This window comes from Pezoporus flaviventris, unplaced genomic scaffold (genome assembly GCF_033815535.1).
Source record: "Pezoporus flaviventris isolate CSIRO_AGI_PZ_B2104156 unplaced genomic scaffold, CSIRO_AGI_Pfla_v1 ptg000006l, whole genome shotgun sequence".
Taxonomy (NCBI): Eukaryota; Metazoa; Chordata; class Aves; order Psittaciformes; family Psittacidae; genus Pezoporus; species Pezoporus flaviventris.
This window is the reverse complement of record NW_026892554.1, coordinates 3,241,477-3,269,464: the sequence shown is the minus strand read 5'-3', so window position 1 is coordinate 3,269,464 and position 27,988 is coordinate 3,241,477. Positions and strand designations below refer to the sequence as shown.

The following is a 27,988-nucleotide window of genomic DNA, read 5'->3' as shown; positions in this document are numbered from 1 at the left end:
GCCGGGCCAGGCGGCGGCGGGGCCGGGGCCAGCGGCGGGGGCATCCCCGCCTCCTCGCTTGCAGCGCCGGAGCCGCCGGAAACCCGGCGCTGCTGCTGCTGCTGCTGCTCCCCGAGAAGTTGGTGCGGAGGCGAGAGCCGCGGGGCCCGGCTCGGTGCAGCTCAGCTCAGCTTCACCCGGCTCGTCCCGTCCCGTCCCGTCCAGGCTCGGCTCGGCTCGGCTCGGCTCGGCATGCCCGCCTGCCCGGAGCCGAGCGGGGCAGCGGGGCGGCGGCGCAGCCCCTGAGCGGGCGGCGAGGAGCGACCGGCCCCGGCCCGCCATGGAGCAAGTGAGTCCGACCGGGACCGGACCGGACGGGACGGGACGGGATGGGATGGGGTGAGGTGGGGTGTGCAGAGGAGCCCCTGAGGAGGGACGGGGCTGTTGGGGACCCCCGGGAAGGGACGGGAGCCCCTCGGTGCCGCTGCCGGCCGGGACGGGGCGTGAGGACCGCTCCGACCACATCCCCGATCCCGTTCCGACAGCGGGAGGCGGCGGGGGCAGAAATGGAGACGGAGATGATGGGGGTCCCTCTTCCCAAGCAGCCCCCCCGCTGCCTTCAGCCCTGGCCCGGGGCTGAGCATCCCGGGAGCTCTTGGGATTTAAACTTTCCAGCCGGCCGGGTGAGGCTGCCGGGCGAGCGCTGGCGCTGCGGGAGGACGAGTGCTGGCAGAGTCGGGCTTGTTCAAATGCCACGCTTGCTCAGGCCACCTTCTGCTGACTCTTGCTGGGGTGTTGTACTTCCGTACTGGAGCTGGGCCTCGGTCAGACCGCAAGCTTGGCCATGGCCACATACCTAGCAGCCTTCCCCGAGTCTGTCCTCCTCCTCCGTGTCTGGCTGGGACGGGTTTAACGCAGAGAAGGGCAGCAGTGCTTCTACACATGTAGATTTACACGTCCATGGGCTCACACCCCGGTAATCCATCCCCGTGTGGATCAGGACACCACAGATTTGTTAGTGAGTTGAACAGGTCGTTTTCTCCCCTTGTCTGGCCATATAATTATTCCTGCTTCCTTTCCTTAAATGAGGTTTTACGGCTCACGCACAAAGCAAGCTCCCTGTAGGGCGGTCTGCTGCGGGACTTCAGCCTCTAGTGCATGTGATGCTGGTAGCTGTGGCTTGTTACCCCTCTTTCCCGTTAGTTCAGCTCCCAACATTTTGTGGCAAGAATGAGAGCTTTCCTAAACCAACAGGGAGACGGCAAAGCAGCCCAAGCCGGTAGCAACCTAGAGCTGTTATCCACCGGCATCCATGAAATTAATCCACAGCAGAGAAACTGCTTCCAGCTGGCAGCCAGTGGCCAGAGGGGCTTCTCACCCACCCCAATATCCAGCAACCATCTCACCATCCGCTCTTCAGTAATGATAAATGAGTCTTCCAGTGCTTGCATGCTGGGTGGTGTGTGTGTGTGTGTCTGATGCCATTCCCCAAGCTTCACATGGATCTGAGCAGTTCCGGGCTTGGAGGGGACGTGGAAAGGGAGGAAAACAGTGGAGGTCTGGAGAGGGAGGTTGTGTCCTCCTGGGAGGTGTCTATCAGTGCCTTGCTAGAGAGGAGTGTGTGACACAGGAGTTGCTCACTTTAAGCAAAGTAACTGGGTGAGATGCTTCTGTGCCCTACATGTAAAAGCATTACCGTGATCCAACTGTTGGGTTGATTTTGTGTTGGAAAACATGGAAAGTATGTGGGCTTGTGGGCCCTTAAAGTACAGGGGGAGAGGAGAAAAAACTGCCTAACGCACATAAAAAGCCATCCTGTCCCCCTGATTTGTCATCTCTTCATCATCAGTCTGAAACTCATGTCTCACTTCAAATGCCATCGTGGTATAAACTGCAAAAGTGGCTCCTGCAGATTGGTTTGGGGAGTGATTCCTTTGGCATGAGCCAGTGTTGGGATAACTCAGTCCTTCCTTCATTTACACTGGCTCACTTAGCTGATGTAAGGGGTTTCTTCTCATGGATTTACACCAGCATCAGGAATGAATCCAGCCCAAGAGCATCCTGGGAAGGGTATCTTGGTGTTTCTTGTGGAAGGAATAGCTGAGTAGCTGAATAGCTGAATAACTCAGCTATGCTTGAGGAGGTATAACCACAGCAACTCATCTCTTTGTGCCATGCTCTGGTTTGGGCTGCACCATTTGAGAATGGTGGGCACAATTCCCTGCTCTTGGTGCAATTCCCTGGCCAACCTTCCTGTGCCAATTCCAGGCAGTGATGGCATAAAAATAGTCTGCAAAGGTGTCAGGCACCATCTCCAAGACTCTTCTTGCTTTCATGAGAACAAACAGGTTGCATCATCTGGGCTTTTACACAGATGGCTCTGTCACATCTATCTTGTAGTGAGGACTAGTAGTGAGCAGGTACGAGGCAGCTCCAGCTCAGGTGACTCCTGTGCAGCGCGGGGGACAGAGCCCTCTCCTTGTGGCTGCTGTCATCTGCTGAGCCCAGCACTCTCCATCTCATCTCACTTTCCCTCTCCTGGGCTGCTCAGCTGGGGCAGGCGGAGGCTCAGAGTCACGGATCCCCCATGTGGATGCTCCAGCCGGGGCTCTCGGGTGGCCTGTGGACAGGGTGAGCTGCAGAGCCACCCTGCAGTGTCACAGAGGAGAGGTGATGTCCTCGGAAGGCCAGAGAGCCCATGGGGAGCAGGCAGCCTCAGAGGCTGCCAGACAAGCTCTGCCCTAGCTTTGCTGCTCTGCCTTGTGTGGAAGTGCAGCTCCAACAAAACCTGTTACTGGGACACGCTGGTTTTGCAGAGGTAGCTGTTAAGTGCTGTGTCTTCACAGCGGGTACTTTTAGTTTAAACCCAGAGGAGACAGAGTAGTTTTCACTCTGCAGAGCACCTGGAGAGGCCAGGGATAGATGTATTTGCCATGTGATTTCAGAAAGCCTTTCTGCCAGGTGGGGAAAAAGAACAGCGAGAATTCATTTGCCAAGCAAAAAAAAAGAACCTTCAAGGAGTAAGAACATTTTGGCAGCTCTTGGTCTGGAGTCACTTGAATAAACTCTTAGTACAGCTACATCCATGCAGAACTGCTCCGAGGGAGGTTAAAGTCCATGCTCACCCATCTAAAAATGACATCAAAAGGGTGCTCGCTCAGGAAACCAGCAGGTCTATATTTGTGCAGCAGTTGCTGAAGTCGCAGATCACAACAGAATACAACTTCCTGGCAACCTAAAAAGTCAAGTTTAAAGAAACCCCCACACAGGCCCCCTCACTTCCCGGAAAACTCCTTGGTGCTCTGTCATCCTGTATTGTGGCTGTTTCTAACACAAATAACTGCTAGAAATGGCACCAAGGATGTTGCAGGTTTCCGCCTGGTTTTCTTTTAGGTGATACATGATTTCAGTGTATTGCTCCCAGTCTGCTCCTGAGCCTACCTGCAAAGCCAAGCCTCTTAGCAGGGATCAGAATAAACGTGGATACATGGGGTCTTTAATGTGTTTTTCCTCCTTTTACGGGCGTGAGCTCCCTCTTTGGAGCCAGCAAAGCTGCTCTCCAAGGGTGTGTTCATTGGGAATCTAGTGCATGGGAAGAGATTTGTTAGCAAGGCTCTCCTCCCAGTTTTTGGAGCTCATCTGATACATTCGCTCTGTCCTGGCCATGGGAGCATCCAGCGCTGACTCCTTTCCATGCATGTGGGATTTCCTCATGTTATGAAACATGATGTCTGAGCTCCAGCCAGTCCAGTTTGTTTTGTTTGGGTTTTTTTTCCTATAAGAAAAGGTTTCATTCAGCAGCCACTGAGGGCTGTTTGGGGATGGTTGGTGTGCTGGCTTTCTGCAGCAGGATTTGCTGCTGTTATAGACGGGGACATGGAGGAAACCAAGTCTGAAGAGTCAGTGGGTTTCCTGAGAGGAGGCTGGAGGGTTTGGGGTTGGCCTCTCCTTACAAGTATCAAGGTTGGCGAGGTGTTTGTGTGAGGGGATTTGGCTCAGCGAGGGATTCTCCTCGCCTTGCTCGAGGGAAAGAGGCTTATTGAGGGTCTGTGGGGTGTTGGGAGCAGCAGGGTGCTCCAAGGGAGGGGAAACGGGGATCTTGCCTTTGCAGAGGCTCTTCCAGTGCACTGGGGAGGAGGAAAACTCAGCTTTAGCCAAGTCTGCTGGTGAAGGCAGTCAGCTAATCAGCCCCTGCTCCCAGCTTAGGTTTCCTGTCTCTGTTTGACGTGAATATTGATATTGGATATTTCTGATGTTTTTCAAAGCAGGGAAGTTATCCATCTTCTGTTTTTTACCAGGCCTGGAAAGGCAGCAGCCTCCCAGCACAGGATGCTGGGGCTCCCCATGCTGCTGCAGACAGGCGAGAGCAGGCTGGGACAAACAGCAAGGACCTAAAGGCAGGGCAGTTAAAACCACCCCTCTCTTGGTGTTCCCTTCTCTGCTGGTCCTTTCCTCTGCCTGCAAACCACACAGGAGCATTCTGGGAATGTTTTAGTGTGGCTCTGATGAAGTCTTGGCTCTCATGATATTTAAGGTCCCTTCCAACCCAAACTATCCTATGCCATGGATTTGCCCATGGGATTTGGTTTGAAGGCATTGTCCAAACACAGAGACCTAGAGGAGACATTTACAGAAGTGGCTGTGGGCTAAAATATGAGTGTTGCTACTGATGCCAGCAGGATCCATCCCACTGGGATTCATCAGAGAGTTGGAGGAGCAAAGCGGAGAGGAAGGTGCTAGTTTTCAAGGTGCACTTGGTTGAGCAGGGAGTACCTGCACAGAGAGTGGAGCAGAGCCACTGGGGAAGCAGAGGAGCAAGGTGGTCTTGCTGCCATCTCAGCAGTGTCCCCCAGGGTAGCCAGAGTCCATCCTCACTCCCTGATCCTATGGGATCTTGTTGAGTTTTCCTCTGGAAGATGCCAGTGTTTTCCCTAGTGATGTGGTGGGGAGGGACCACATTCGGTGAGCGCTGAGGTCTTCTGTGGGCAGGCTTTCTGAGGACCCTGATTAAATGGATGGAAAGTGCTTTTGCTGTAATTCCTTCTCCTCTCTGTCCTTGCAGGACACAAAGGAGGAAGTCTCAGAGAAACCAAAGCCTGCTCCGACCGCAGAGAAATACGGCTGGATTAAGAAAAGCAGCGGGGGGCTCCTGGGATTATGGAAGGATCGTTACATCCAGCTACGGAAAACACAGCTCGTGGTCTATGAGGACGAGGTACGGTCACAGCTGAAGGTCTTGAGCAGGGGCAGGACCAGGCCCCTGGTGAGACACGTTCCTGTGTTATTCACTCTACTCTCCAGCTCATTCCTTTCAAAAGGGCTTCTCCAGTTATCTCCAGGAAGAGTAAATGCTGTAAAGAAGAGACAGCAGCTGCATTTTAGGTTATATTATATAGTATAAATATTTTAGCCAGTAAATATTTTGACAGTTCCATTGCCAAAGAAGAATAATGGGGGCAGGACATCCTGTGAGAAGGCAAAGGGAGTGAAGCTTGGGGCGGAAGCAGGATATGCGCTGTGTGGTTTTGGAGTTTAAAGGATAAAAGTGGACTGTAGCAGGCTGACTTCCCACCTGCTGCTTGAGGGAATGGCAGGCAACTCTGCAGCTGTTTGGCACCCCTCAAGCAGCTCAAATTGTTGCTAGCCAGGCTCATCAGAGTCTCTGATGGATGCAGGGTGAGATTGTGAGTGCTTGCTGTCCTTCTTAAGCAGAGACACGGTCTGGATTTGGCTCATCTTTTCCTTTTACTTGAGCCAGTACTGAGCGAAGGACCCCTGGGAGACTTGTCCTGGACTTCCCTAGATAAATTGCATGCCTTAAGTTCATGGCCTCATTTAGAGCTGTTTCCAATCAAATGAGAAATAAGAGCCAAGCCAAATATGTCCTGCATCTTCATGCTAGAAGAATGAAAAATGCAGGGCTGGTCCTGCTGGGCTGCAAAGGGAGCTCTTCCCTTGGCTCCTGGGTTAGAAGGGGCTTCTGCAAGAGCAGAGTTTGCCCCAGAGTTAGAAATTAGAGTGCAGAGCACAAGCTACAACCATCTGAGATTAGGGGTGGGTCAGACTAAGCCCTGCTGGTATATGGTGGCTGGCAGTTTGTGTGTGCATCAGGATGGAGGAGGATTTGTCACTGCGTGGTCGGCACAAGGACCGCGTGTCTGTGTGGTGTCTGACACAAGGGGATCTGGGTCACTCATGGGTGTCAAGATGATAGAAGACCAGAGTAATGTGAAGCTTCGTGTGCAGTTTGTCAAGGGAAGAAGAATGGGGAAATGTTTCAGCAGCTGCATTGCTGCGATGGTTTCAGGACCAGGACTGACAGTGACTTTGGTTCTCTTTTCTAAAAAACACACTATTGCCTAATAAAGATTTGTTAAACACAGTTTGGGTTAAAGGGTGTTGCCTCCTCCCTTACACTGAACCCTCCTGCTCTTCCCAAATCCCAGAGCTTTCTGGAGGCGTTTGTTCTTAGTTGTGAAATGGCAGGAAGAGTGCAAGAACAATGGAATGAGAAGTCACTGTCAGGTGATGAGCAGCTTGGAAGCAGGGAAAGGGTTTCTCTTACACAGAGAGCTGCAGCCTGGTCCTGCAAACCACTGATGCTCTGCAGACTGCTTCCCAGTGTCCCAGATACCTGTTGACTCCAGCTGAAGCTTCAGGAACTCAGAGATTCAAATTCTATCATCATGACGTAGGGTTTTTTAAAGGGCATGCCTTTAAAAACAAGATATATGGAGGCTTTTGTTACCACAAGGGAAAAGGAGGCTTTTAAAGTAAGATTAATTTTCACAGATGTTCAGAAGAAGGAAAAATCTCAATCATTTAAAGGGTTATTTTATTATCTAAACAAGGAAAATGGCATTTGTAACAACCAGACAGAACATTTTCTGGTAGCCTGCGGATTGTGGTAACTTCCTGTAATAAATTGCATCTGTAAGCTACAGTAGCTACAAGGTCCCATTATTGTAAATAAGGGATCATGTTAATATCTATAGGCTATTAAACTGGCTTACAGTGAAGTCAAATGGCTAAGAGAGGAAATTGCTACAAAATTATCTGGTAGCACAATAGGATAGCATGTGATTGTGCAGACTTACTACAGGGGAACTAAAGGAAATAGCAATTTTCTGCTCTCAGGAGGGGTCCCATCGCTACAGAATTGAGGCAGTTCACCTTTATGACTGTATTTATCTTCCTTTAACATGAGTTAGGGCAGTGTTGCTGTCTCCATCTGACAACTGGGGAACTAAGGTTTTGAGATGAGAAGGGCCAGTGTCAAAGGAGAGGCTGTGGTGCAGTGTGGGTTTTATTTCTGGAGTTCAAGCTGCCATTTTTCCTGGTGGACCTTTTCCACATACCTTTGTGGAACCTGAAAGCTGGCTTTGTGTGACCCTGAAGACAAACACAGCATCCCAGACCACCCTCAGGCTGAAATGTTTTAAACTGGCATTGCTCAGTGCTTGCTGAATTGGAGCCCTAGAAAAAGAAAGGAGATAAAGCTTCAGGCAACAGGAATACAAGCATCTTCCCATGTGTGTCCTAGAGTTAGACCTAGGTGGGTTAAACAGGAGGGAGGTCAGCTTCCATGTGGGAGGGCGGGTTCAGAGGCTGAGTATTTCAGCTGGTCTGAGCCCATCAGATTTCCAGGAACTGAGATAATGACTTGGACGCATTGTGCTTTTATGGGTCCCTCATCTTGGAGCCCTTCATGTGTTGAGGCCCCTCATGAAGAGGTGCTAACGTTGCCTTCAACAGTTGTTTCTAATGCAGGCACGTTTCTCTATGCAATTGCATGAGGCTGGCTGAACTTGTAGCTGAGGTTTGTGTGTGCAAAACAAGAGCAGTGGGGATGGCCAACACAAGATGCAGGCAGTAATGTACCGTGTTACCAGAAAGTACAGTCTGAGCAGAACACAAGTACTGTATTTATCCTCATCAACAGCAATCTCCTGGAATGTGCTCCTGACCTGTCCTGGGAGAGTGTTTTCCCTATTACATTTGTTAGTCAGGCTTTGGGTTTGGTTTATGAAGGAGAATTGCAAATGGCTATTGTATTACCTGGAGCAGATGGGGGGTGAAAGTCACCCCACCTGGCTTCAGGTTTCTTTCAGCGGATGTGAAATGAAGGGAGATACATTTCTTATCTGCTGTGCCTCCATCTGCAGCACCCTACTTCTGCACCCTCACATGAGTGAAGGCTCAGTTAAGCAAGAGGTTTGTATGATATTACATACCCCAGCGGCAGGAAAAGAGCCATCAGTGCGAACACTTACAGCTCTGGCATGCTCGGATCTTCAGAAGCTGCTCAGGAGTCCCTGGGAAGGCAGGATGCGTGCAGCAGGCCCACGCAGAACCAAGCAGGTTATTTTCTAAAGGGTTTATTTTTTCTCTTCTTGTTTCTGCATATTCTTGCCAGAATCAAAATCAGGCCCTGCAAAGCTCCAGCGAGCAGGGGAAGAACAGGCAATCCTGTGGAGAGAGACTACACAGATCAGTATCATCACTCCATAGATCAGAGAGCATCACTCTTGGGTTTGGGGGTTTCCCCCCTTAAACAGTGGTTTATATTTAGGTTTTAGAGTTGGGCTTTTTGTCGTTTTGGGGATTTTTTGAAGTGCATCATTTGACAGGTTAAAACCCCACTAGACAAAGAGTCTTCTAGAGACCAGAGGATCCACTCTGCATTTAACAGTCATGCCGTTAACATCTGTATTTTGCCCCTGGTAAAAGCAATACATACCCAAAAGGGATCTGTTAAAACACTTTGAGCTCCTTGGGTAGAGAAGTGAATTATTATTTCAGGCAGTCTAGACACTGTGCACTGAACGGAGGGTCACAGCCTATGAATGTGGGTCACTGAAGAGGCCTTTGCTGGAAATTATACTTCATAGAAATACAAGTTTCAGTGAGTCTTTACCCCCCTTTTTATCAGCTTCTCATTAAGGCAGCTGTTTGCCTAGTGTGGTTCTTTGGTTGATGCTCTAATGTTTTTAGGTGTTTGGTATTTTTCTTCTTAAGGGCCAAGCCTACAGACAGATACATGTTAAGTCGCAGCATCTGCTCCGTGAATAGCTAACGGAATTGGGTTTCTGCATTAAATCATGAATGTAGGGGTTTCTGTAGCAGGGTTTTAAGTGTCTTATTGATTGTCCCTTACAGCAAGCACAGAAGCAGTTTAAAAAACAAGCCCTAAAGTCTGTAAAGAGAAAGGTAGTCTGAAGGGAATCCCTGCCTTGATCAGGTGAGGGACAACTGTGAGCTGTATGCTGCAGGGAGGTGCGACCACTGAGTAAGAACACATTTGTGGCTCAGGATGGCATAAAAGGATTGCTTTAACTTCTCTGGGACACTAGAGACCAAATGGAGCAGGAGCTGGTCCAGAACATGTGTCTAACACGCCTGTGTTGGAACAGGACCCTGGAAGCAGCCTTGTCTCTGTGTGATGCTGAGTATCCTCCTGGTCCCCGGAGGTTGAAGGGCACCTGGAGATCTGCAGCCGGGTTGGGTCTTTCAGTCTTTATCTTAGTGGTGCAGGACAAACATAAAGGATCTCTTTGTGACCCAGGTAGGGTCACATAGAGGGGATGGCTGCTTGCCAAGGGTAAAACAGAGACAAAAGCCCCATTCTGGTGCTCCCTGAACTCAGATGCTTTTGCTTTGCCTCAGACATGGAGTTTTCTTCTTTCCCTGGTTGCTTTCTTCCCCGCCCTCCCTAAAGAGGATAACTTGAGAAGTTCAGGTCTCTGAGATGAAGGAGCTCAGCAAACTTTCACGTCGGGGCTGGTAACCGCACCGGCCGTGCAGCAGTGCTGTAATGTGGGCGGTCGTGCACCAAAGGCCAGGATGAGATCACCCATCCCCGAGGCATGTATTCCTGACCTCACCCTTCTCTGTCATTTGTTGGTCGCTGAGGGGTTATTTCCATCCCGGTCCTTTTGCAGTGACACTGCGACAGCAGGATTGCAGCAGGAGCCTTGTGCCTTCAAAGGGCTCGGTATCGTCAGCAGGATTTTATCTGCTGGGTTTTAGGTTTGGGCAGGATTAAGCTGCTCCTCCTCGTATGTGTTCTCCCGGTTCTCTGGTCACGTTCACCTACTCAGTGTTAAATGAAATAAACAGTAATGTCATTAAAACAATAAACCTAAATTAGATCCAGACATCCCTCAGTGGCTCTGAACTCGCTCCGCATTCCGACATCAGCTCCGCCAGGCCCCCATCCCCAGATAGAAGGAGGGTTAAAACAAACTAAACACAGCCTGAGCTCTGCACAGCGACTTAAATGTCAGGCGGTAAAGGGAGGAAATTCCCTGCAGCCCACTTCCCTCTGAACTCTCCATTCCCTGCCTCCAGCCACGCAGCAGCTTCCTGGCTGCGATGCGTTTCCTCATCCCACACCCCCTTCTCTGCTACAGGAATTGCTAAATACAAACTCAGACGGGTATGAGAAGCTGCCTTGGGAGCAGAGCCTGGGCTGGGGATGGTCACGGCCAGTGGTGTTAATTCAGGGTGGTAATGGTGGTTCATGAGGTGTGCTGACTGGAGCAAGAACTGCTCTGTGATTCTCACTGATTATTCGTCTAATGGTTAGCAAAGGGGAGCTTTGGTCTCTTCTGGGCTACTGAGACATGAAGAACATAGTGTGCGCAGTGTTACGCTGCGATTCCTATTACGGATGGTTCTGTGCAGCTGAACTGAGCCACGCACCATGTGTGGAATTTTAGTTATGTTACTGGGAGAAGCGAGCCAAGACGTGGCCGGCAGTCATCAGTGGAGATACACCAGAGATAAATATACCCCACTGAGACACTGGCCCTCGCAGTTTTGCTGGCTGTATGGGACTGTATTTCCAGTCCTAAGCACTTGGGCAGCTCAAAACGTGGCTGCAAGAGGAGGGTGTCCCAGTTGCACGTGGCTTCTGCTGACCTTTTCGGTGTGTGAGGACCAGCCTGCTCTAGCTCTGTGGTAGCAGGGCTCCCCTCTTATCTCCACTATGCCTCTGGCATCCTAGAGGGCTGCCTGGACCATGATGATACTTGTGTCATCTTCCCTGTGAAAAACCAGAATAACATCTCCTGTGTTCATTGTAGGAAGAAAGGAGTTTCACTTTTGGCTGCAGATCCCAACAGAGATAGCAGGAGGTAGTGTTACTGTCCACAACATGTTATTTGCTTGGCCACTGTGGACCTCTAGCTGCAAATTGTCCTGTAGTTTACAGACTAGGGTGTTTCCTTAGTGAGATGCCAGCCTGATTTATGGGGGCTTGCTGTCTGCACGCAGGTTATTTTTAAGGCAGAAGAGCTTTTAAACAGATGCAAAAGGAAGACATGCAGAGTTTGATGGTATATGATTGATTTCAATGGCTTCTATTCATAATGTTTCATTCCCTCTCTGCAGGATGAGCAGAAGTGCATAGAAACAGTGGAACTGGAGAGTTATGACAAGTGCCAGGAGGTGCGAGCGCTACTCAAAAGGAAGAACCGCTTCATTTTGATCCGCTCCCCGGGTAAGAAGGTAGGACTGCCTTTCTCATCACCTCCAGTCTGCTCACTCCAACTGAGTTCCCAGGCAGCTGCACTCAGAGCAGATGAAAGACTGAGATTTGGCTCTTTGGCAGCTGGGAGAGATGACTGTGAATGGTGTACAGCGTGTAAGGAGGAACGCTACTGTCTTGTAGGCTTTTCTTTCCTCTTGATGTTTCTCCTGCCCTACCATTTTACTCCTCCAGTACCCCCTGAGCATTGCAGAAGGACCATTCCTTATGTTTCCCCATGTGTTCTGGACAAGGAACTTTCCATGTCCCAGCTGTAGATGCTGCAGCTTTGCCCAAGTTCCAGTGAAATCAATGATCTTGATCCATGTAAGGAGACTGCTCCTGGAGTTGGAACCATTGATCTGAGAAACTTCAGTGCAAAGCTACTTGCAGCCAAACAGTTCCTAGGAGAAAAGATTTATTTTGTAGAATTCATGAAACTCTACATCTTTTATCATCCTGCACAGCCTCTGGTTAGATCCAGAACCTTACAACCAGGTTGGTGTTGCAAAGAAGCTATACATCCATCTGAGCCCTGACTGCATGCAAGGGCACGCTTGCCTTACTTCCTATGCAGGTTCATCATCACTACACATCTTTGGATGTTCTCCTTAGTTCCTGTTTACACGCTATCCATTTCAGGACCTTTATGGGCTAGGATGCTTCTGTTGTTGCTTTGAGCATCGCACTTTGACTTACTTCTAATTGCAATGTTATTTTATTGGCCTAAGAGATCTTCCCAAATCTTCCTGTGTAAATCTGAGAGGTTGAGAGGGACAAAATATACTCCTTTCCATAAGAAAGTGAACAGGCAAAAATATCACCACGCCTGCATTCCCCCATCTCCAGTTTGTTTAAATAAATGGAGATTGTTTAGTCCTTGTTGTCATTGCTGCTTACTCTTTCACTCCAGTCACTTAGTGTTTATTCCCATAGTAAGACCTCAGCTGAGTTCAGAGCTTCATTGTGCTAAACTTCACTCAGAACAACAAAACAAGACTGCCTTGCCCCAAAGCACTACAGGGACCAGGGTGGGGTGGAGAGAAAAGGTGAATGATTGTTTTGCAATGAAGGAGAAAACCAATATTAAGCGCCATGCACCACAGTGATGGAAAAGCGCACCCTGAACTAGTGAGCTCCTGCTCATTACCCGGTCCTGGGGCAGAGTCTCCCCAGTCTGAGTTGAGGTTTAGTGTTTGTTTTGTAACTTCATTAATCAGAAATCATGTCATTTTCCATCAGAAGTGGCTAACCCCGGCAGGCTTGGTGTGTTTGCTAGGGGGTGGCACCGTAACTCCTAGTGCACCCCTGTTCCTGGGGACAGGAATAAAAGCTCAGTGCTCAGAGATGGGTGGCACAGTAGGAATTATTGTTATCTGCAAGTATGTTACTTAGAAGAGTGTAATAGCTGTGTATGTCTGCACTGCTACATGAATCAGCACAGCGTATGAGACCTGTTCCTAAACCTTTCATTTCTTGCTAGGAGAAACATAAGCCCAAACTGTGCCTTGAAAGGGTAACTTCATCCTTTTGCCATGCTGGCAAGTGTACAGTTCCTCTGTTCTGCATGCCACTGATTAAATGGAGATCTAGATAGAGGCTACTTTTTATAAGGCTCTTTTGGTGAAAGGAAGGGCTTTTATAAATGAAAAGTTCCCTGTTTGTAGCTCCCCTCCCACCCTCCTTTTGGCTGGGAAGCTGGTGAGGGTGTTGACACACAACATACTTTGGCAGATGTTAGAACAGGCTTCAATTAGGAGGCCAATGTACACAACTGTCCTTCTTCTGTTTTGAAATTGCAGCTGTGGCGATATATATCAGCTAAACATTCTCCATTTGGGAGGCTTGTTGCCATCCTCAGTTGAAAATCACCCTGTGAGCTGGCTGGCCAAGCCCTGCCAGATCTTGCTAGGGCTTTTTTTGCCCCCTCTCCTGAGCAGAATGCTTAGAAATGCAGAAATCCAATGAATTTGTGAGACTTACAAACAAGCTAGGAAAGGTCATTTCCATTTCACTGTGCAAACAGAAGTTTCCCTCTTGGATACAGGGAGCCCAGTTTAGCTGTAAGGAAATCCCAGTTTAAATATTGGATGGGATATTCTTGAAGAGCAGAGATGAATTGCTCAGTTAAAACTACTCAGCAGCTAAAGTTCATAGAATCATAGAATTGTTAGGGTTGGAAAGGACCTTAAGATCATCCAGTTCCAACCCCCCTGCCATGGGCAGGGACACCTCACTCTAAACCGTATCACCCAAGGCCTCGTCCAACCTGGTCTTGAACACTGTCAGGGATGGAGCATTCACAACCTCCCTGGGCAACCCATTCCAGTGCCTCACCACCCTAACAGGAAAGAATTTCCTCCTTGTATCCAAGCTAAACTTCCCCTGTTGAAGTTTTAACCTGTTACCCCTTGTCCTGTCACTACAGTCCCTAATGAAGAGTCCCTCCCCAGCACCCAAATAAATAAGTTGCCTTGCTAAACACTAGTCTTTGATGGATGTACCCCAGATTCTGCTTGCCCTGTTCACAAGGATGACACTTTTGTGAAGCTGTGACAATATAAGCATGTCACACGCCTGCACTGGTATGGAACTGAAAGAAAGCACTACCCCCTGAGCTTTGATTCTCTAGCAAAGGAAGCTGGCAGTGTGCAAAAGACTCGTTCTGCTTAGAAATCTCAAATGCTTCACTCTGCCCACAGCAATTAAATGAAAGCTGTTGGATGCAGAGAGCTGAACCGGTAACAAAGAGCAGCAGCCTTGGCCTGAAGACTTGAAAACATACCTATGATGCAGAAAGCAGTGGAAATCGTGCTTGGTGTAAACTGCCTAGAGACTAAAGAGATTAGCACAAGTCTGGTATTCAGTGGGTCTGAAAGCCTTCATGTACAGGGAGGTCTTAAGAGTGGGAAGAAGGAGGGTAGTAGTAAGGGAAAGAGTCCAGGAGCAAGGGCTGCAGCTCCCCACACATCCCTCCCTAGTGTGACCAGACACAAACTCCACACCTGCAGCCAGAGGTGGAAACCTCTAGTGCTTATTTTTCCCTTAGTCAACTTGTGGAGGTACCTGCAGCTGCCTTCAGCAGGGGTCCAGCCTGGAAGGTGCAGTAGATCACACTGAGGCATGCTTGCCCTGTGCATGGAGGAGGCTGCTCCTGGGATCTGACAGTTTGGCAGAGATGCTGTGTTAGTTGCAGGGATGATGGAGCTCTTGGGTTAGCTGCAGAAAACCACAAGAATCCCTTAACTGACAGTCCCTTGGCTTCCACTTTTCCCTCCAGGATCTAACCTGAAGTCATGTAGAAGAAGGCAGGAGATGACCTCACATCTGGCAGACTCTGGTACACTCTTGGGTAGTTTAAGGTGTTACCAACCCAGCTCTGCTCTGGCTCCTGCTGGAGGTGACCATCCTGTACCAAAAGCCAGCAGAAGGGAACTTCCCACACCTAAACCAGCAGCTCACAAGCAGTTCACACTCCAGCCCCACTGAATTGAAGCCGGCTTTGCACTAAATCAGCTGAGGAGCAAGCACAGGATTCTGTCCCCCACCACGACCACAGATCAGCACCATCTAACAGAATTACTCAGTGAAGAGCTAGTGTTGGTAAAGGTTTTGAACTGCAGCTACTCAGTTCTCCAGAGCTTGTCTGTTAAATCATGGCACAACAGAACGCCCACAGTAACAGTTCTCTTTCCTGGAAGGCAGGGTCAGCATAGCCATAAGACTGCCACTGCTTGAGGAGACTGATGTCTTCAAGAAAGCATGGAGCAGCCGGGGAGACTGTGCTTGCTGCTGTCACAGACACTGACCCGTGTGTGAGCCTCTTGTTGCATGACATTAAGCCAGTGATTCAGCAGGAGCTGACTGGCCGTGCTGTGCTCTGGGTTAACTGACAGTAAATTGGGTAGTCTGTATTCATGGCTTACAATGGTCACTATCACATTAGCTTTAGCCATGACAGCTTTTCCTGGCACACCAAGCTGTTGTTTAAGGCATGACTCAGTCTCAGCTGGCTTAGCAAGAAGGCAAGGAAATGTGTTACCCTGCCTTCCGCCCTCTTATAGTGGTGTCACTGACTCTCTACTTTAAATTGCTGCTGGAGAACAGACCCTGCTTACTGTTTTGTGGGGAGTATCCACCTTCAGGTGCATCCTCTGCTATCTGCGAATACCCAAGTGAGTAAAAATACAGACAAAAATTCATTTATTCCTTGTTTGTGGAGGATCTGGGGATCTCAGATTAGTGTACCCAGCGGCAGGCAGGACTGAGAACGCCTCCAGCTCCTCTTGCCTGTGCTCTGCAGCTGTCTGCTGTATAGAGAGCTTCCACTCTGCTCCTGGTTAGTCTCCTCTTCCCAGTGCCATGGCTGAAAATGTGAGTCACAGATGAATGCAGACAGACAAGGGCCTGCAAGGTAACAAAGAGACTGTGGCTGGCAGCATCCCGAGCACCAGCCTCAGAGCCCCAGCAGCCTGACTGTTCCTTGCTATCTGTTGGTATTGTTCTAAAAAGGAGAGAAAAGTTTTCAAGCACAGATAGCTCAGCATACTGGGAGGAAGCTGCTGTGAGCCTTGAGGCTGCTTCCCCTTTGTGTCACACCCCCAGGGACTTGTGCAAGCAGAGAGTGCAGTGGTGGCACTGTCTTCACTGCCCCACTGCAGAGAGCAGGGTCTCACACAGGGTGCTGCCTGTCCTCCCTCACCGAGTCCTTTGGGAAACTTCCTGCATCTTCCTGCTGCTGCCTTAGGAGCATCTCCCCATGAGTCCCTTTGCCTCACTATCTGTTGTGTTTGGTGGCCGCAGCAGTAGGTCTGTGTTGTGCTGTGGGGCAGAGGCTTGCATGCCAAAGGGACATCTCAGCTTCTCATTAAAGATGAACCATCCCCCGAGGCTTCGCTCTGTCTGGCCGCAGGGCTGCTGACACCAGCACTTAGTCACACTCTCAGAAGCTTTATTCGGGAGAATGAAGCACAGAAAGTGGCATTGGAAGAGGAAGCTTGAAGTGAGGCAGGAATCCTTCCCTCGAACAACATGTACAGAGATTTCTAAACGCTGGTGCAGGCTGCCAGGTCTTTGCCAGGCAGTGCAGCAGCTCAGCTGCTCACAAGTAGGGCTTTCTAATAAGCTTTTATAATCAGAAAGCTTTGGGGCAAAACTGTTTCCAAACAAAAAGAGTTTTTAAGCACACATCAAAACAGGCCTGCTTGGACTAAAACAAAACCTGGCTGTCGCTCTGTTTTGGAGCCTTGCCTTCCCTTAGGTTCCCTGGTTAGTGTGGCCCTTCTGCACTCCAGACAAAGGGCCCTTTCTCCAGAGGGCTCTGGTTCAGGCCCTAACCTCTCCTCTGAGCTCTCAGGAAGACATGTGGTCCTGTCACCTTCTGTGCAAACTAATTGAGTAAATAATCTTTCCCCAAATTGCTTCTTAACTCCCTGCTTGCCGTGCTGGGTGTGAGGGTCTGGCACTTTGTTGCTGTGATGTGTAAATGTAAAACTATGGCAATGAAGCGAGGAATAGATGCAGAAGGGAAGGGCAGTGGGTTTCTAGCTGAACAGCAGGAGTGCTGTAAGGAGACCAGGCTTTAGTTCTGCAGAATTTCTGATGGCACCTTCAGAAGTTGCTGAGACCCAAAACAGTTGCCGCTTTGTTGTGCCATAGCAAAACAAGGAGCTGCTAAAAGCATTCGACTGTCAGTCACTATTAGCTTTGTCCCCCTCATTTTAGATAGCCCCTGGTTTACAGAGACACTGCTGTGATTTCAGGATGTGGGGCCTCATTTACAAGAAGGCTGGGACTACAGCTGCTTTGGAAGGCAACAGGGAAAGTGCAGAATACCTATAGGATGTTAAACACCCAAAAAAACTATTCCAAACGAGACCCCGCTAGTATAGGTTTTGAATGACCCTCTCTGTAACTCACTTCCCCACCTGCAAGAGGCAGCTAATTTCAGTTGCTCTGAAAAGTTAATGTGTGAAGCCCCCAGATACTGTAGTGATAAACAGCAAAGAAAAGACTGTCAGGGGAATCAGTAATTCTGTTTTCAGGGCAGAGCATGATCAATAAGACATATTGACCCATGAAGACAGAACACACAATGGGATAGCTCAGTAAGACGTGCTGCCCGTCATTAAGGATAGTGCTAGGAGGAACATGCACTGCAGGCTGAGTTAGGACTGTCCAGCAGTGCTGGGATTATCTCATTTGTAAGTGCTTGATATTGCAACTTTGATGATGTTCTTTACCAAAGAGTATTTCCATGCTCTTGCGTGGCGTGGATTAGGGCACCACATGGAGCTATTTGGATCCAAGCTAGCTGTAGAGCCACCTGTAATGTGACGATGATGTTTCTCTCACCTGAAGTGTATGCTGGGGCAAAGCTACATAATGGGTGAGGTGCTTGGAGAACACAGCAGTGAAATAAATAACACCCTACTATTGTTCCTGCTGTGGTCAAGAATTGATCCCAAACACTGAGCAAAGCCATAGGACTGCCCTGGGGGAAGGGGAGAGCTGGCTGGAGGACAGGCCACACCATCACCCATCGCTCCCTCCTCACTTGTGTCCCATGCTACTTGCCAGCTCCCTCTAGTATGGCCAACTCTTCCCTTCCTCTTAGGACAACTGTTCAAACCCCAGAGTGTGTATGCCTGTAGCATTTACTGCTGAATTTCTTTGCAAAGAGAAAAAGATATAATGAATTTTTTCACTTACATTGCCCTTACGTCTCATCATGTTCGTGCTCAGCTGAATTGGGGTTCCTGCAGCCAAGGTCAGAGCCCCAGATTCCATTATCAGTTCTGTTCTGCAGAACTGCAGAAACAGGGAAGCAGGCAGAGCCCTCTGCATGCAGCCTTCCCATTGCTTGCAGCCTGTGGGGGAGTTGGAGATAAAGTACTTTATTGCATCTGAACCAACACAAAATGCCTTGGACTTTCAATCTAACTCTATACACAGTGTGACCATACAACTTGCTGTTCTAAGAGCTATTCTGAGTGTTTTGCAGAGGAAGAAACTCTTTTCTTACTACTTTAGTTACTAGTTGCAGAAATAAAACTACAGCAACAAGCTGTTGAGCATAACAAAGTCCTGTTCATGGGAACTATGAAGTGAAGAACTTGCCAAAGCACAAAGGAATCTGTAGTTTAAACATAGGCTGGAGCTGGCTGTTATAGAGAAGCTGAAGTGAGAACAGAGAGCTGCCTCTCTGGTCGTGACAGACAACAATTGTCTCTCTGCTCTTGCAGGTTCATGATATCAAATTTCAAGCTCCAACTCTGGAAGAAAAGGAATCGTGGATAAAAGCTCTTAATGAAGGGATCAATAGAGGCAAAAACAAAGTATTTGATGAGGTAAGAGAAATGGTTTTCAAACAACTCCTCTATTTCTGTGTCAGTTCTTATCCACTGTTTTAGCCAAAAGCAGAACTTGCCCAAGCCCCATGCTCCCTGTCCTTCCAGCCATGGTCAAAGAAAGGAGAAAGATGGTGTGCAAGGAAGGCCAGGTTGCTTCCCCACAGGCTAGGGAGCTCTTAGCCTCTTCAGTTCCTAGCTCAAGAAGGCAGGACTTGTACAGAGCCATTTGCACCCTCCTACATCTTGCTGCCCTTATCTCTGTCCTGGCCAGGGTTAGGTGCAGGGAGGCAGGGGCAGCTGAGTAGATGGCGTGCTACAGGGATGGTCTGTGCTGCTAAGAGCTAACATCTCTCAAGAGGCCAATGGGACACAAGAACTCACCAAAGTCAGTGGGAGATGGTCTGGGGGCTTCAGTGGATTTGGGATCGGCGAGTGCATGGAAGTTCTCTTCCAATGGAAGTGGCTGGTGCAGGAAGCAGCTGCAGTGCTGAGCTGTGTAAAGCTGGGGCTGCAGCCTGGAGAGACTCATCTTCCCCACGCTGCCATGATCCACAGCACCAAGCAGTCTGGAAATGGAGGTATTTGATTAGGACATAGCCCAGTCTTGAATACTGGAAAACTCTGAAGTGACTCAGTCCACCAGCTATTCAGCCTGGAGAGAAGCCTGCTGGAAACTTACTCCATGGCCCTGGCCAAACCTGCCTGCCTCTCAGCTGGCCCCAGCATACCTGTGCTCCCAAATCCTCTTCCCATCCTGCTGCACAGAGGGAGGGATGAAAATTGCACTGAGCAGCCTTGCCCTGCTCCCAGTTAGCGTGTAAATCAGCCCTCAACTAAAGCAGAGGAGCAGCATCTATTCCGCAGTTGGTTCAGTACTGAAAGGAAGTGCACAAAACCATCACGGGAATGGCACAAGAAGGAGCAGGCAGCATAACGAGGGAAGAAAGCAATTAGCAAGATCTGTTTAGCAAAGGAAACCAAAGAGTGAGTAAGAGCTTTGAGAAAGGGCAAAGCACTGCAGATATGGTGCTAGAGATGTGAACTCTGAGAGCCTGGGTTCTGCTTTCATTCAGCACAGGGCAAAAGCAGGAGGAGAGGCTTCTTTTTAGCCTAGGCAAATGGCACTCAGCTGGTGGTGGGATGTAGTGCTTCCTTGGACCAAGTGGGAAACATCATGTGGAATTAAAGGGACCAGCAGCAGCCTGAGCAGACAAAACCCAGCAGCAGAGAGCTCAACAGCCAGGTCTGCTCCCATGTTTCAGTGGATGGAAGACGTGATGTGCTGTAATGAAGCACCTGGAGAGGCCCAGCTCATGGCTCTCCAGTGGGCAGCAAGCTCTGCACACTCCCTCAGCACCACGGCAAGGTGGAATCTCAGGTCACCTCCCTGCCACAGCCTGGGGTTATCCTCCTTATGGGGACCTGGGTTCTTAGAGGGAGCCAGCCTCTAATTCTCATTCATTCCAGTAAGGATCAAACCCCAGATTTAAAGCACAAGCTAATGGGTCAAGCTCTCAGCTGGCTTGGATTAGCTGTTCTCCTCTGAAAGACCAATAAACCCACTCTGCCATATCAGCCAGGGATTGGGACCCATTTTTCCTTTTAAATCTTTATTTCACCCTGGCTATCTTTCTGATTGTACAAAGACCAGCAAACCAAGGACACACTGATGTTTCGCCATCCCCACTCACTGGTGCTGCACTTCTGTATGGAGGAGACTCCAGCTTTCCCCCATCACAGGGTGGCTGGGTGGTCACAGAACCAGCACAGAGAAATACCTGCCAGGGGCTGAGACCTCCCTCCCCACATGTGTGAGGCAGTGGATTCCTCATCTGATTCCAGGAAATAGATTTGTTAATTCAGCTAGAGTTGCAATTAATCCAGGTCACTGCTCACACCTTCTCTTCAGCATCCTGCCGTCATTAGAGCTGTAGAAGGGAAGGTCTATAAAGAAGCATTGCTGGTGCAGTTCACAGTCAGGTCACGATTATTAATGAGCTTTCACCTCTAAGATGGCAACAGCAATTTCAGTGCTGGGCTCTGCCACAGGCAGGAGCTGGGCCAAGCCTGGGCTGCAGTGAGGACAACAAAGCTGCCTTGTGTCCTTCCTGCCCTGCCCCTAAGGTAGAGGGGAGGTTATCCATGGCAAACCTCTGAAGGTTGGGTGCTTTGCTTTGGAGTGTCTGTTAGATAAACACAGCTCTATACAGAACAGACACCTTAAATATCCATCATGTATGTGCAGGGCTTTGCAGGCAGGCTGTGTAAGGTCTGAGGGAAAGACTGTAGTGGTGAAAGTCATCCCAATGCTGCATCCCTTCATGTGTGACAGCGAGACCTTCATAGACATATCTTGAGAAATTGATGACGCTCTTCTTTCTTTCTTTCCCTCCTCTTCCCCCTTCTAAAGGTGAAAGTAGACGAGAGTCTTTCCTTGGACCATGTAACTCGGGACAGAGTGAAAATGACCCAAGGACGCAGGCCACCCACGAGAAGCCACCTAAAGGAGGTAAGTGCATCCCCATGGCGTGACCCATCTCCCCAGCTGGGATCACCAAGAGCTGCTCCTTCCACATAGCTACAGAACCCCAGGGAAAACCCCTTTGGCACAGACAGCCTGGAAGAAGCTGACAGGGAAACAGCTTCCTCCAAGGAAAGCCTGCACCAGGACCTCTCTGAGGAAGCCTCAGGTTCCCATAGATTGTAGCTGCTGCAACATGTTATGATATATTTAGCTTTCCATAACTCACGAGCTGCTTCACCATCTGGGGGGAGCCATTATAGAGTCAGTGCAATCAGAAGGAAATGAAGCTTCTAGATTTATTTTCTAGGAAGCGATGGTTTTGTAGCCACGGTGGTGTAAAGGCAGAAGAACTGCACGCTCTGTGGGGAGAAGCTGTATTTTCTATTAAGCTAACTGGAAAAAGCAGACAAGCTTTCAAGCTTACAAGCCCTTTTGTTAGGTGTGAAACAGAATACATTATTCTCCCAGGCAGTTTTATGGCCTCACCTGTCTACTTGTAACTGATGTTCTGGAGCTGTGGAGCTGTCACTTAGAAAAGGAAGCAAAACCACCACAAAATAAACTTACAGTTCCTTTCCATGGGAGAAGTTCTTACTAGTGTTTGATTCCTGTGATTTATGGCGAAGTTGCTACAGACAGATAGATATTGTAGCAGAGCATTAATCTCAACCAAGTTTCTTCAGACTTCCAAGGCTCTGACTTATGTCTCTGTACAGCACGCAGGACGCTCGTGCAGAAAATGAGATGCCCTGAGACTTTTCGCTTTGCATAGAAATGGAGGGAGAATGTCTCTTCTGGAGACACGCATGGGAATGAATCATAGATTCCCATCCACTCCTCCAGAAAACCGCAGAAGAAAACATGACAAAAGTCACAGCAGTGATGAAGTGCGGATTCTCTGTTGCCTAATATGGGTTGGGTAAGGTAGGAAGCCCTTCCCTAAGCATCAAAAAGATCTCTCAGTGCCCAGCTCACTGTTTTCACAAGATACCTCCAAGGTTAATACCTGTAAGACCTCTCACCTTCAGCCAAATTCAGGGAAAACTGGCTTTACGAATTCAGAAGGAGGAACGAGGGGAAAGGGAGAGGATAGAGCCTGCAGAAAGATGTGTATCACAGCTGCTGGCTGCAGTATCGTGAAGGAAATGGGATGAACGATGCTTTTCAGCATCAAAGCAGGGCAGGTGAGGATGGGGCAGGGCCAAGCTGCCAGGATGCAGCTTGTCTCCATCCCTCTAATGGGCTGGAAAGGCAAAGAGAGACTGTAACTAAACTCTGTGCACTGCAGGAGTCTGGCCCTGGCTGCAGCTACGCCTCGGTGTGGTTTTGGGCTCCCTCACACAGGAAGTCACCGTATTTTTCCCTCTTGGGGAGCTTACACACTGCAACATCTTTACTAAGTCCATCCTTTTTAGGACCTCCCCTTGCTAGAGTGATTTGCACACAGCCTGTGGTTTGAAGGAGGTTTAGCCAGCTGAGGCTTGGCCCTATTAAAACAGGGATGACATCAGGTTGGAAGAAGCAAGCAGAAGACAATGGTATTACAACAGTATCCCTGGCCAAATGATCTAAAGATCAGCTTGGTTTGTATGTTCAAGTTAAAATATGACAGTCCCTAAAGCAGAAAGCAGGTGTGCTTCGGGTAGGTATGTTGTAAATGATGGGGGTAGAGGGAGTCAGCACCAACAGAAGAACCCAGGAATAGTGTGCAACAGGCTTTGAGACATTCTTCTCAAAGGAGGTAGTAAACATTTCTGTTATCAGTCAGATTCTTCTTGCAGTGTCAACAGATTAAACAGGATGGCTGTGTGAAGCAGCAACCCCTTGCTTGCCTTGCTGGCTGTGGGGTTCTGGCACTTTTAAGTTAAAGGATGGAGCACAGGATTGGTGATGGGGCAGATACTGAGAAAGTTCTCTCTTGTATTTCAGGCTGCCAAGTCTACATCAGATGGCATCCTGCGATTAGATCTGGATATAGTAGACAACGGACCACCAAACTTTGCTTCCACTGTCACTGAAGACAACAATGAGCCACCTCAGAAAGAGACTCCAAAACCACCTATGCCACCTACAAAACCCACTGGCACAAAGGAAAACCAAGATGCAGAGAACAGTGTTCCTGACCAGGAGCATAAAAAGCCTCTGACTCCTCCACTGCCTCCAGATAAGAAGCTTAAGGAAAGCATAATATCAAAGGACAGTGTAGATGGCAAGCAAGAGGACTCTGTAAGCCCAGAGGAGAATGTGGAAGGATCCCAAGCAACAAGTGAGGAGAACAGAGAGAACCTCATTGAGCTCAGCAACAGGGGCATAGCAAAAGCTCCGATTCCTCTTCCTAAGAGCATACCAGACAAGCTAAAAGTAGCTTGGGACCAACCAGTCTCTGAGCCTAAAACCACAGAAGGTTTGCAATCATCAGGAGACAGCAGTGAAGACAGCCTTGCTGAGATTGCTGCTGAAGATGTTGCAAAGCCTCCTGTCCCTCCTAAGGTTCTGTCAGAAAAAATGCTAGCCACAATGAACTCCAGCCATGGAGACCTGGAATCCGGGGGCTGGGAAGACCAGGAGTCTGGCAGCTCCAAGCCCCCAGTAAATGGGATTGCAGACAGTGATGTAGCAGAGCTCACATCCCCAGCAGTTGAAACTGAAGAAGGAAATGGGAGAACCTCTGCTGAGAAGGAACAGCAAACTTCAGCAGAAGAGACAGAGACTTCCTTAGCTACAGAAGCACACCAGGAGAGTATAAAAGCAGCTGTTGAGAAGAAAGAGTCTGTAGAAAGCACTTTGTGTGTCAAACTTCGCAGTTCTTCTCTGGGAGACTTGCTGTCTGATTCCAAAACTACACAGAGAGCACATCCAGGCCCAGCTTTCCCGAAGGATTCCCATCAATGCTTAGCTAAAATGGAGGAGAAAGTGGCTAACGAAAGGGAAAAGGCAGAAAAACTTCTGCAGAAGGTTTTACGTGAAGGGTTGGAACAGGCCCAGGAGGGGAATGGACCCCCAGTGATGGCAGAGACATTGCTCAACGAGGCAGTAGAACAGCTTCGGCAAGCTACACAAGTTTTGCAAGAAATTAAAGGTCTTGGAGAACTGAAAAAAGAAGCAACACAGAAACAGAAAGAAAAGCAAAAGGATCTAGTGACTCTCTATAGGAGAAGTGCACCCTGACATACTCTTCAAAGAGATTTCTTTCTCCAAAACAAAGCTAAACATTTGCCATTTACGATTTGTACCGTTGCTAGGCCAGTGTTTAAAAGGTGATGTTTTGCTGTGCACACACCATGTGTATGGGACAGGACTGAGCTTTCAGTTACAGCCTCTTTCTCTCTTTCTTCATGTTGTACATACCAGCGTGGATCTAATCGTGTTAGCACAGCAGAAGGTTACAGGACATTGAACAGTTTCAGAAATGTGAATGCTCTTTAAGGACTCTGTCCAAAGTCCTTTCAATGGCTTGGGCCTTAAAAATTCCTGGTAATCAAAGCCAGGTGTTTGAAAGGAGCAGAATGGCCATTCCAGCAAAAGCCCCTGTCTGTCTGTATTTACCAGGTTACACTGGCACCCATCTGGTTTTCCCAGTTAAATAATTCAAGGATAGATGTAGTCAGTGTTTGTTCACTTGCTGGTGAGGTTTCCCAGCCCACCTGGCCCCGTGACATCCAGGAATGTAAAGATAAATGGTTTAATCTTCTCCAAAGATACTTCTAAAACCACATCCACAGTTAAAAAGTGACCTCACACAGAGGCAAACAGCACTGGCCAATTCCTGACTATGAGTAGCATCCTCAGATCTGGAGCAGCTGTGTGAAGGCTCTTCTGAGCCTGGCTCTGCAGACCTCTAGGTGAGCTAAGCACTGTGAGTGAATGCAAGTCCCAATGCATCATTGCCAGGCATGTATTAATTGTTCCTGTTTCATTAATAGGGAACTTGAGGCAAAGAGATTACAGTTGGCCTTTGAAGGAGGGTCTTGTAGCAGCACCACACATTTATTATTGAAGACCATTCCTATCTGATAACTCTGAATCCCCTCATCATTATTGGGAACAATGAGCTAGGCATTTGGAGAGCTTGTGTCCAGGAGATTCCCAGGAGCTTCCTAAGAGAGCTGCCATTAAGAAGCTTTAGGGATATGTGTTCCCTTAGCTGTAGGCTTGCTTTCTATGGTGTCTTGGGATGTTAACTGACAGGAGCATGCACATCAGGCAGCGGGTCTGGATGAGATCCCTCTTCCTATTTAACATGCCTCTACCTGCTGTGTCCTGGCTAGCCTGAGAGCCATGGCTTGGCACAGAATTGGAATACATGGGGGGAAAGGCATTTTGCACGCACAACTTTGGGGCTGGTCCCAGTGGTTTAAAAATAGCAATGCATTGCTACAGAAGGGTCTGAGGAAGGCATTGCAGAATTCCCTCAGCTTCCTGCCCAACTGCTGAAAGCAACCACAGTGCCCCTGGTCTTTAGTGATTACAGCTGTGATAAAATCATGTCTTTGCAGCACTGCTGTACACTGTACCTGAGCTGAGTCCCCTCCCCTGTTCTTTATAGTTGCTTTGAGGAGAATCATATGACAGCCCAAAGGGCTTTTCTCTTGCTTGAGTCAGACTCTGGAAGCATGGAAAAAGGTGATCTTCCCAGTGTGGTTTTAAGGAATGACACACATCACCTAAGCTCTTCTCTCATTTGCCAGCACTGCCCTCTTAGCTCACCCATCTCTTTTTCTTCTGTCTTATATAATATCCCAGGTTGCACAAGGCTGCAGTGGGCTGCAAACACCCCCCTATAGCAGCAGCCCAGTAAAGCTTCACCCGAGCCTTTTCCTAGGGTAGGCAGTGGGCACTTCAGGCCTGAGCACAGAAATGTTGCCTTTGGGCTTCCAAATATCCTGGTTTTATCACCCAGAGCCAGGCACACAGGCAGTGACTAGAAGTGATGCTTCTGCCTCTTAAACTAGCTTTGGTTTCAGTGGTCTTTCCCCCTCCCAAGTCAGCCATAGATAGTGCATGGGAATTCATTTGTTACTCTGTCACGTGGAAAGTTCTACACAGCCAAACACGCAGGGCTCAGGTGCCAAAAAGCTTTGCTTTGAGACAAAAAGTTTCCTACATCCTAAGCCCACTTCCAGGCTCACAGCTTGGAGCGAACTCCGGATCTGTGTCATTTGCTGCTGTAGATTCAATGTGAACCATGGATCTTCTTCACCTTTCCAGACATAGTCAGGACAAGGGCTAACAACACAGACAACATTCAGTGCCTATCTGCTATCTAAATGTATTTTTCTGCATGTGCACTTTTGTTTACCAGTCACTGTGTGGTATGAATGTGAGCTGTCAGAACCTGGTGTGCACTGGAAGTCAAAGGGCATCAGCTTCAGAGAGCAGGCAGGCTCGGCAAGATGCATTGCTATAACAAGAGAGAAATTCGATGGGGAACAAACCAGTTCACACTAACAGGAATATACACAAACCAGGGCAAACTCTGGGTACAGGTTCATATCCCAATGCTGAAGCCAGTCCTAAACTCCAGGATGAGTAAATCAAAGCCTGGAACTGAAAACCCAGAATGAAAACAGGTTATGGGATAGCTCAATCCCCTAAATTATATACAAATGCTTTTGCTCTCATGGGTGTTTTCTTGTGGCAGTGTGTTCTGTGGATACTCATCTGGCAAAATGCTGATGAAAATACCCAGATATCCCTATCTGTTACAGCCAAACTTACAGGATGTGCTTATATTTACTGTATATTTTTATATTAATACCAAATATTCCAATGAATAAATGTCTGGCATTTTAATGAATACTCATCAGTAAGACTCTTAACAGATAAAACCCCCTGTATCTGTTAGGAAATGGGCAAGTTAAATCACTTTACAAGCTACAGCTAGTTACTGTAATTGCTGTACTAACAGAACTTACTAGATTTGTATTATGTCTTGTAAATAGGTATAACTTAAGTGAAATCTCTGTAGCACCCAGTAACTCTACTGCTAAAAATGCTATATTAGAGACTCTTTGCTTTTAACTATTTTTTCTAATAGGGTTAGAAGTTTTATCCTAAGATGTCTAGCCCAGATGTAAGCCAGATTCACCTGGATTTTGCAGGAAAAAAAAACATCATGTTCCTTCTGCACTTTTCCCACTTGTTCTTCATATTCTGATCATGAGGCAGGCCCTGCCTAGGGCTGGAGAGTGGATTCTCTGCAACTGCCCTCTGTTTTTACATGCTGCTCTGAAAATGGCAGTGCTGGGCACCTCTGACCTTACACAGCAACTCCCATCTTCAGTGCACACCCTGCCACCATGCACTTTTCTTTTAAATCTTCCTTTAATCTTCCATTTCAACTTCCATCTAATTCTGGCTGCACTAAGGTTGGGGTTCTGTGCCTGAAACCCCTCTGGGCATGGAGCACTGGGGTGTGAGTCTGTGCTGTGTGCTGTGCCACCAGGTTATGTGTCTGTGACAGGAAGGAAGTGAGTTTGCAAGCAAGCAAGTGTGGATGTCCATGTGAAAAGCTGCTGCTGCAGCCCGTGGAAAGGCAGCACTTTGTCTTCTGCTTGTAAAGAGCTTTGAGATTTGGCAATAAACCCCCCTTTTAAATATCAA

General features: G+C 48.5%; 1 protein-coding gene and 1 long non-coding RNA gene across 2 annotated transcripts; one reads left to right on the top strand and one right to left on the bottom strand.

Annotated features, from left to right (window-relative positions):
* The first annotated feature begins 28 nt into the window (after positions 1-28).
* On the top strand, positions 29-27,988 carry PLEKHO2 (pleckstrin homology domain containing O2). Its single transcript, XM_061446637.1, has 6 exons — positions 29-328; positions 5,042-5,194; positions 11,374-11,490; positions 18,754-18,858; positions 21,272-21,370; positions 23,315-27,988. Exons 1-6 carry the CDS (start codon positions 320-322, stop codon positions 24,551-24,553), a joined length of 1,722 nt encoding a protein of 573 aa, XP_061302621.1. The 5' UTR covers positions 29-319; the 3' UTR covers positions 24,554-27,988.
* LOC133265809 (uncharacterized) lies at positions 5,194-9,164 on the bottom strand. The gene is made up of 3 exons (XR_009742118.1): positions 7,338-9,164; positions 6,545-6,693; positions 5,194-5,330 (listed from the first exon to the last, which is right to left on the bottom strand). It is a non-coding gene; the product is annotated as an uncharacterized LOC133265809 (long non-coding RNA).

Bases quoted from the DNA above. Each gene is read 5' to 3' on its own strand.
- PLEKHO2 (XM_061446637.1), top strand. The intron at 18,859-21,271 runs GTAAGAGAAATG...CCCCTTCTAAAG, and splicing joins AAAACAAAGTATTTGATGAG to GTGAAAGTAGACGAGAGTCT. The intron at 21,371-23,314 runs GTAAGTGCATCC...CTTGTATTTCAG, and splicing joins CGAGAAGCCACCTAAAGGAG to GCTGCCAAGTCTACATCAGA.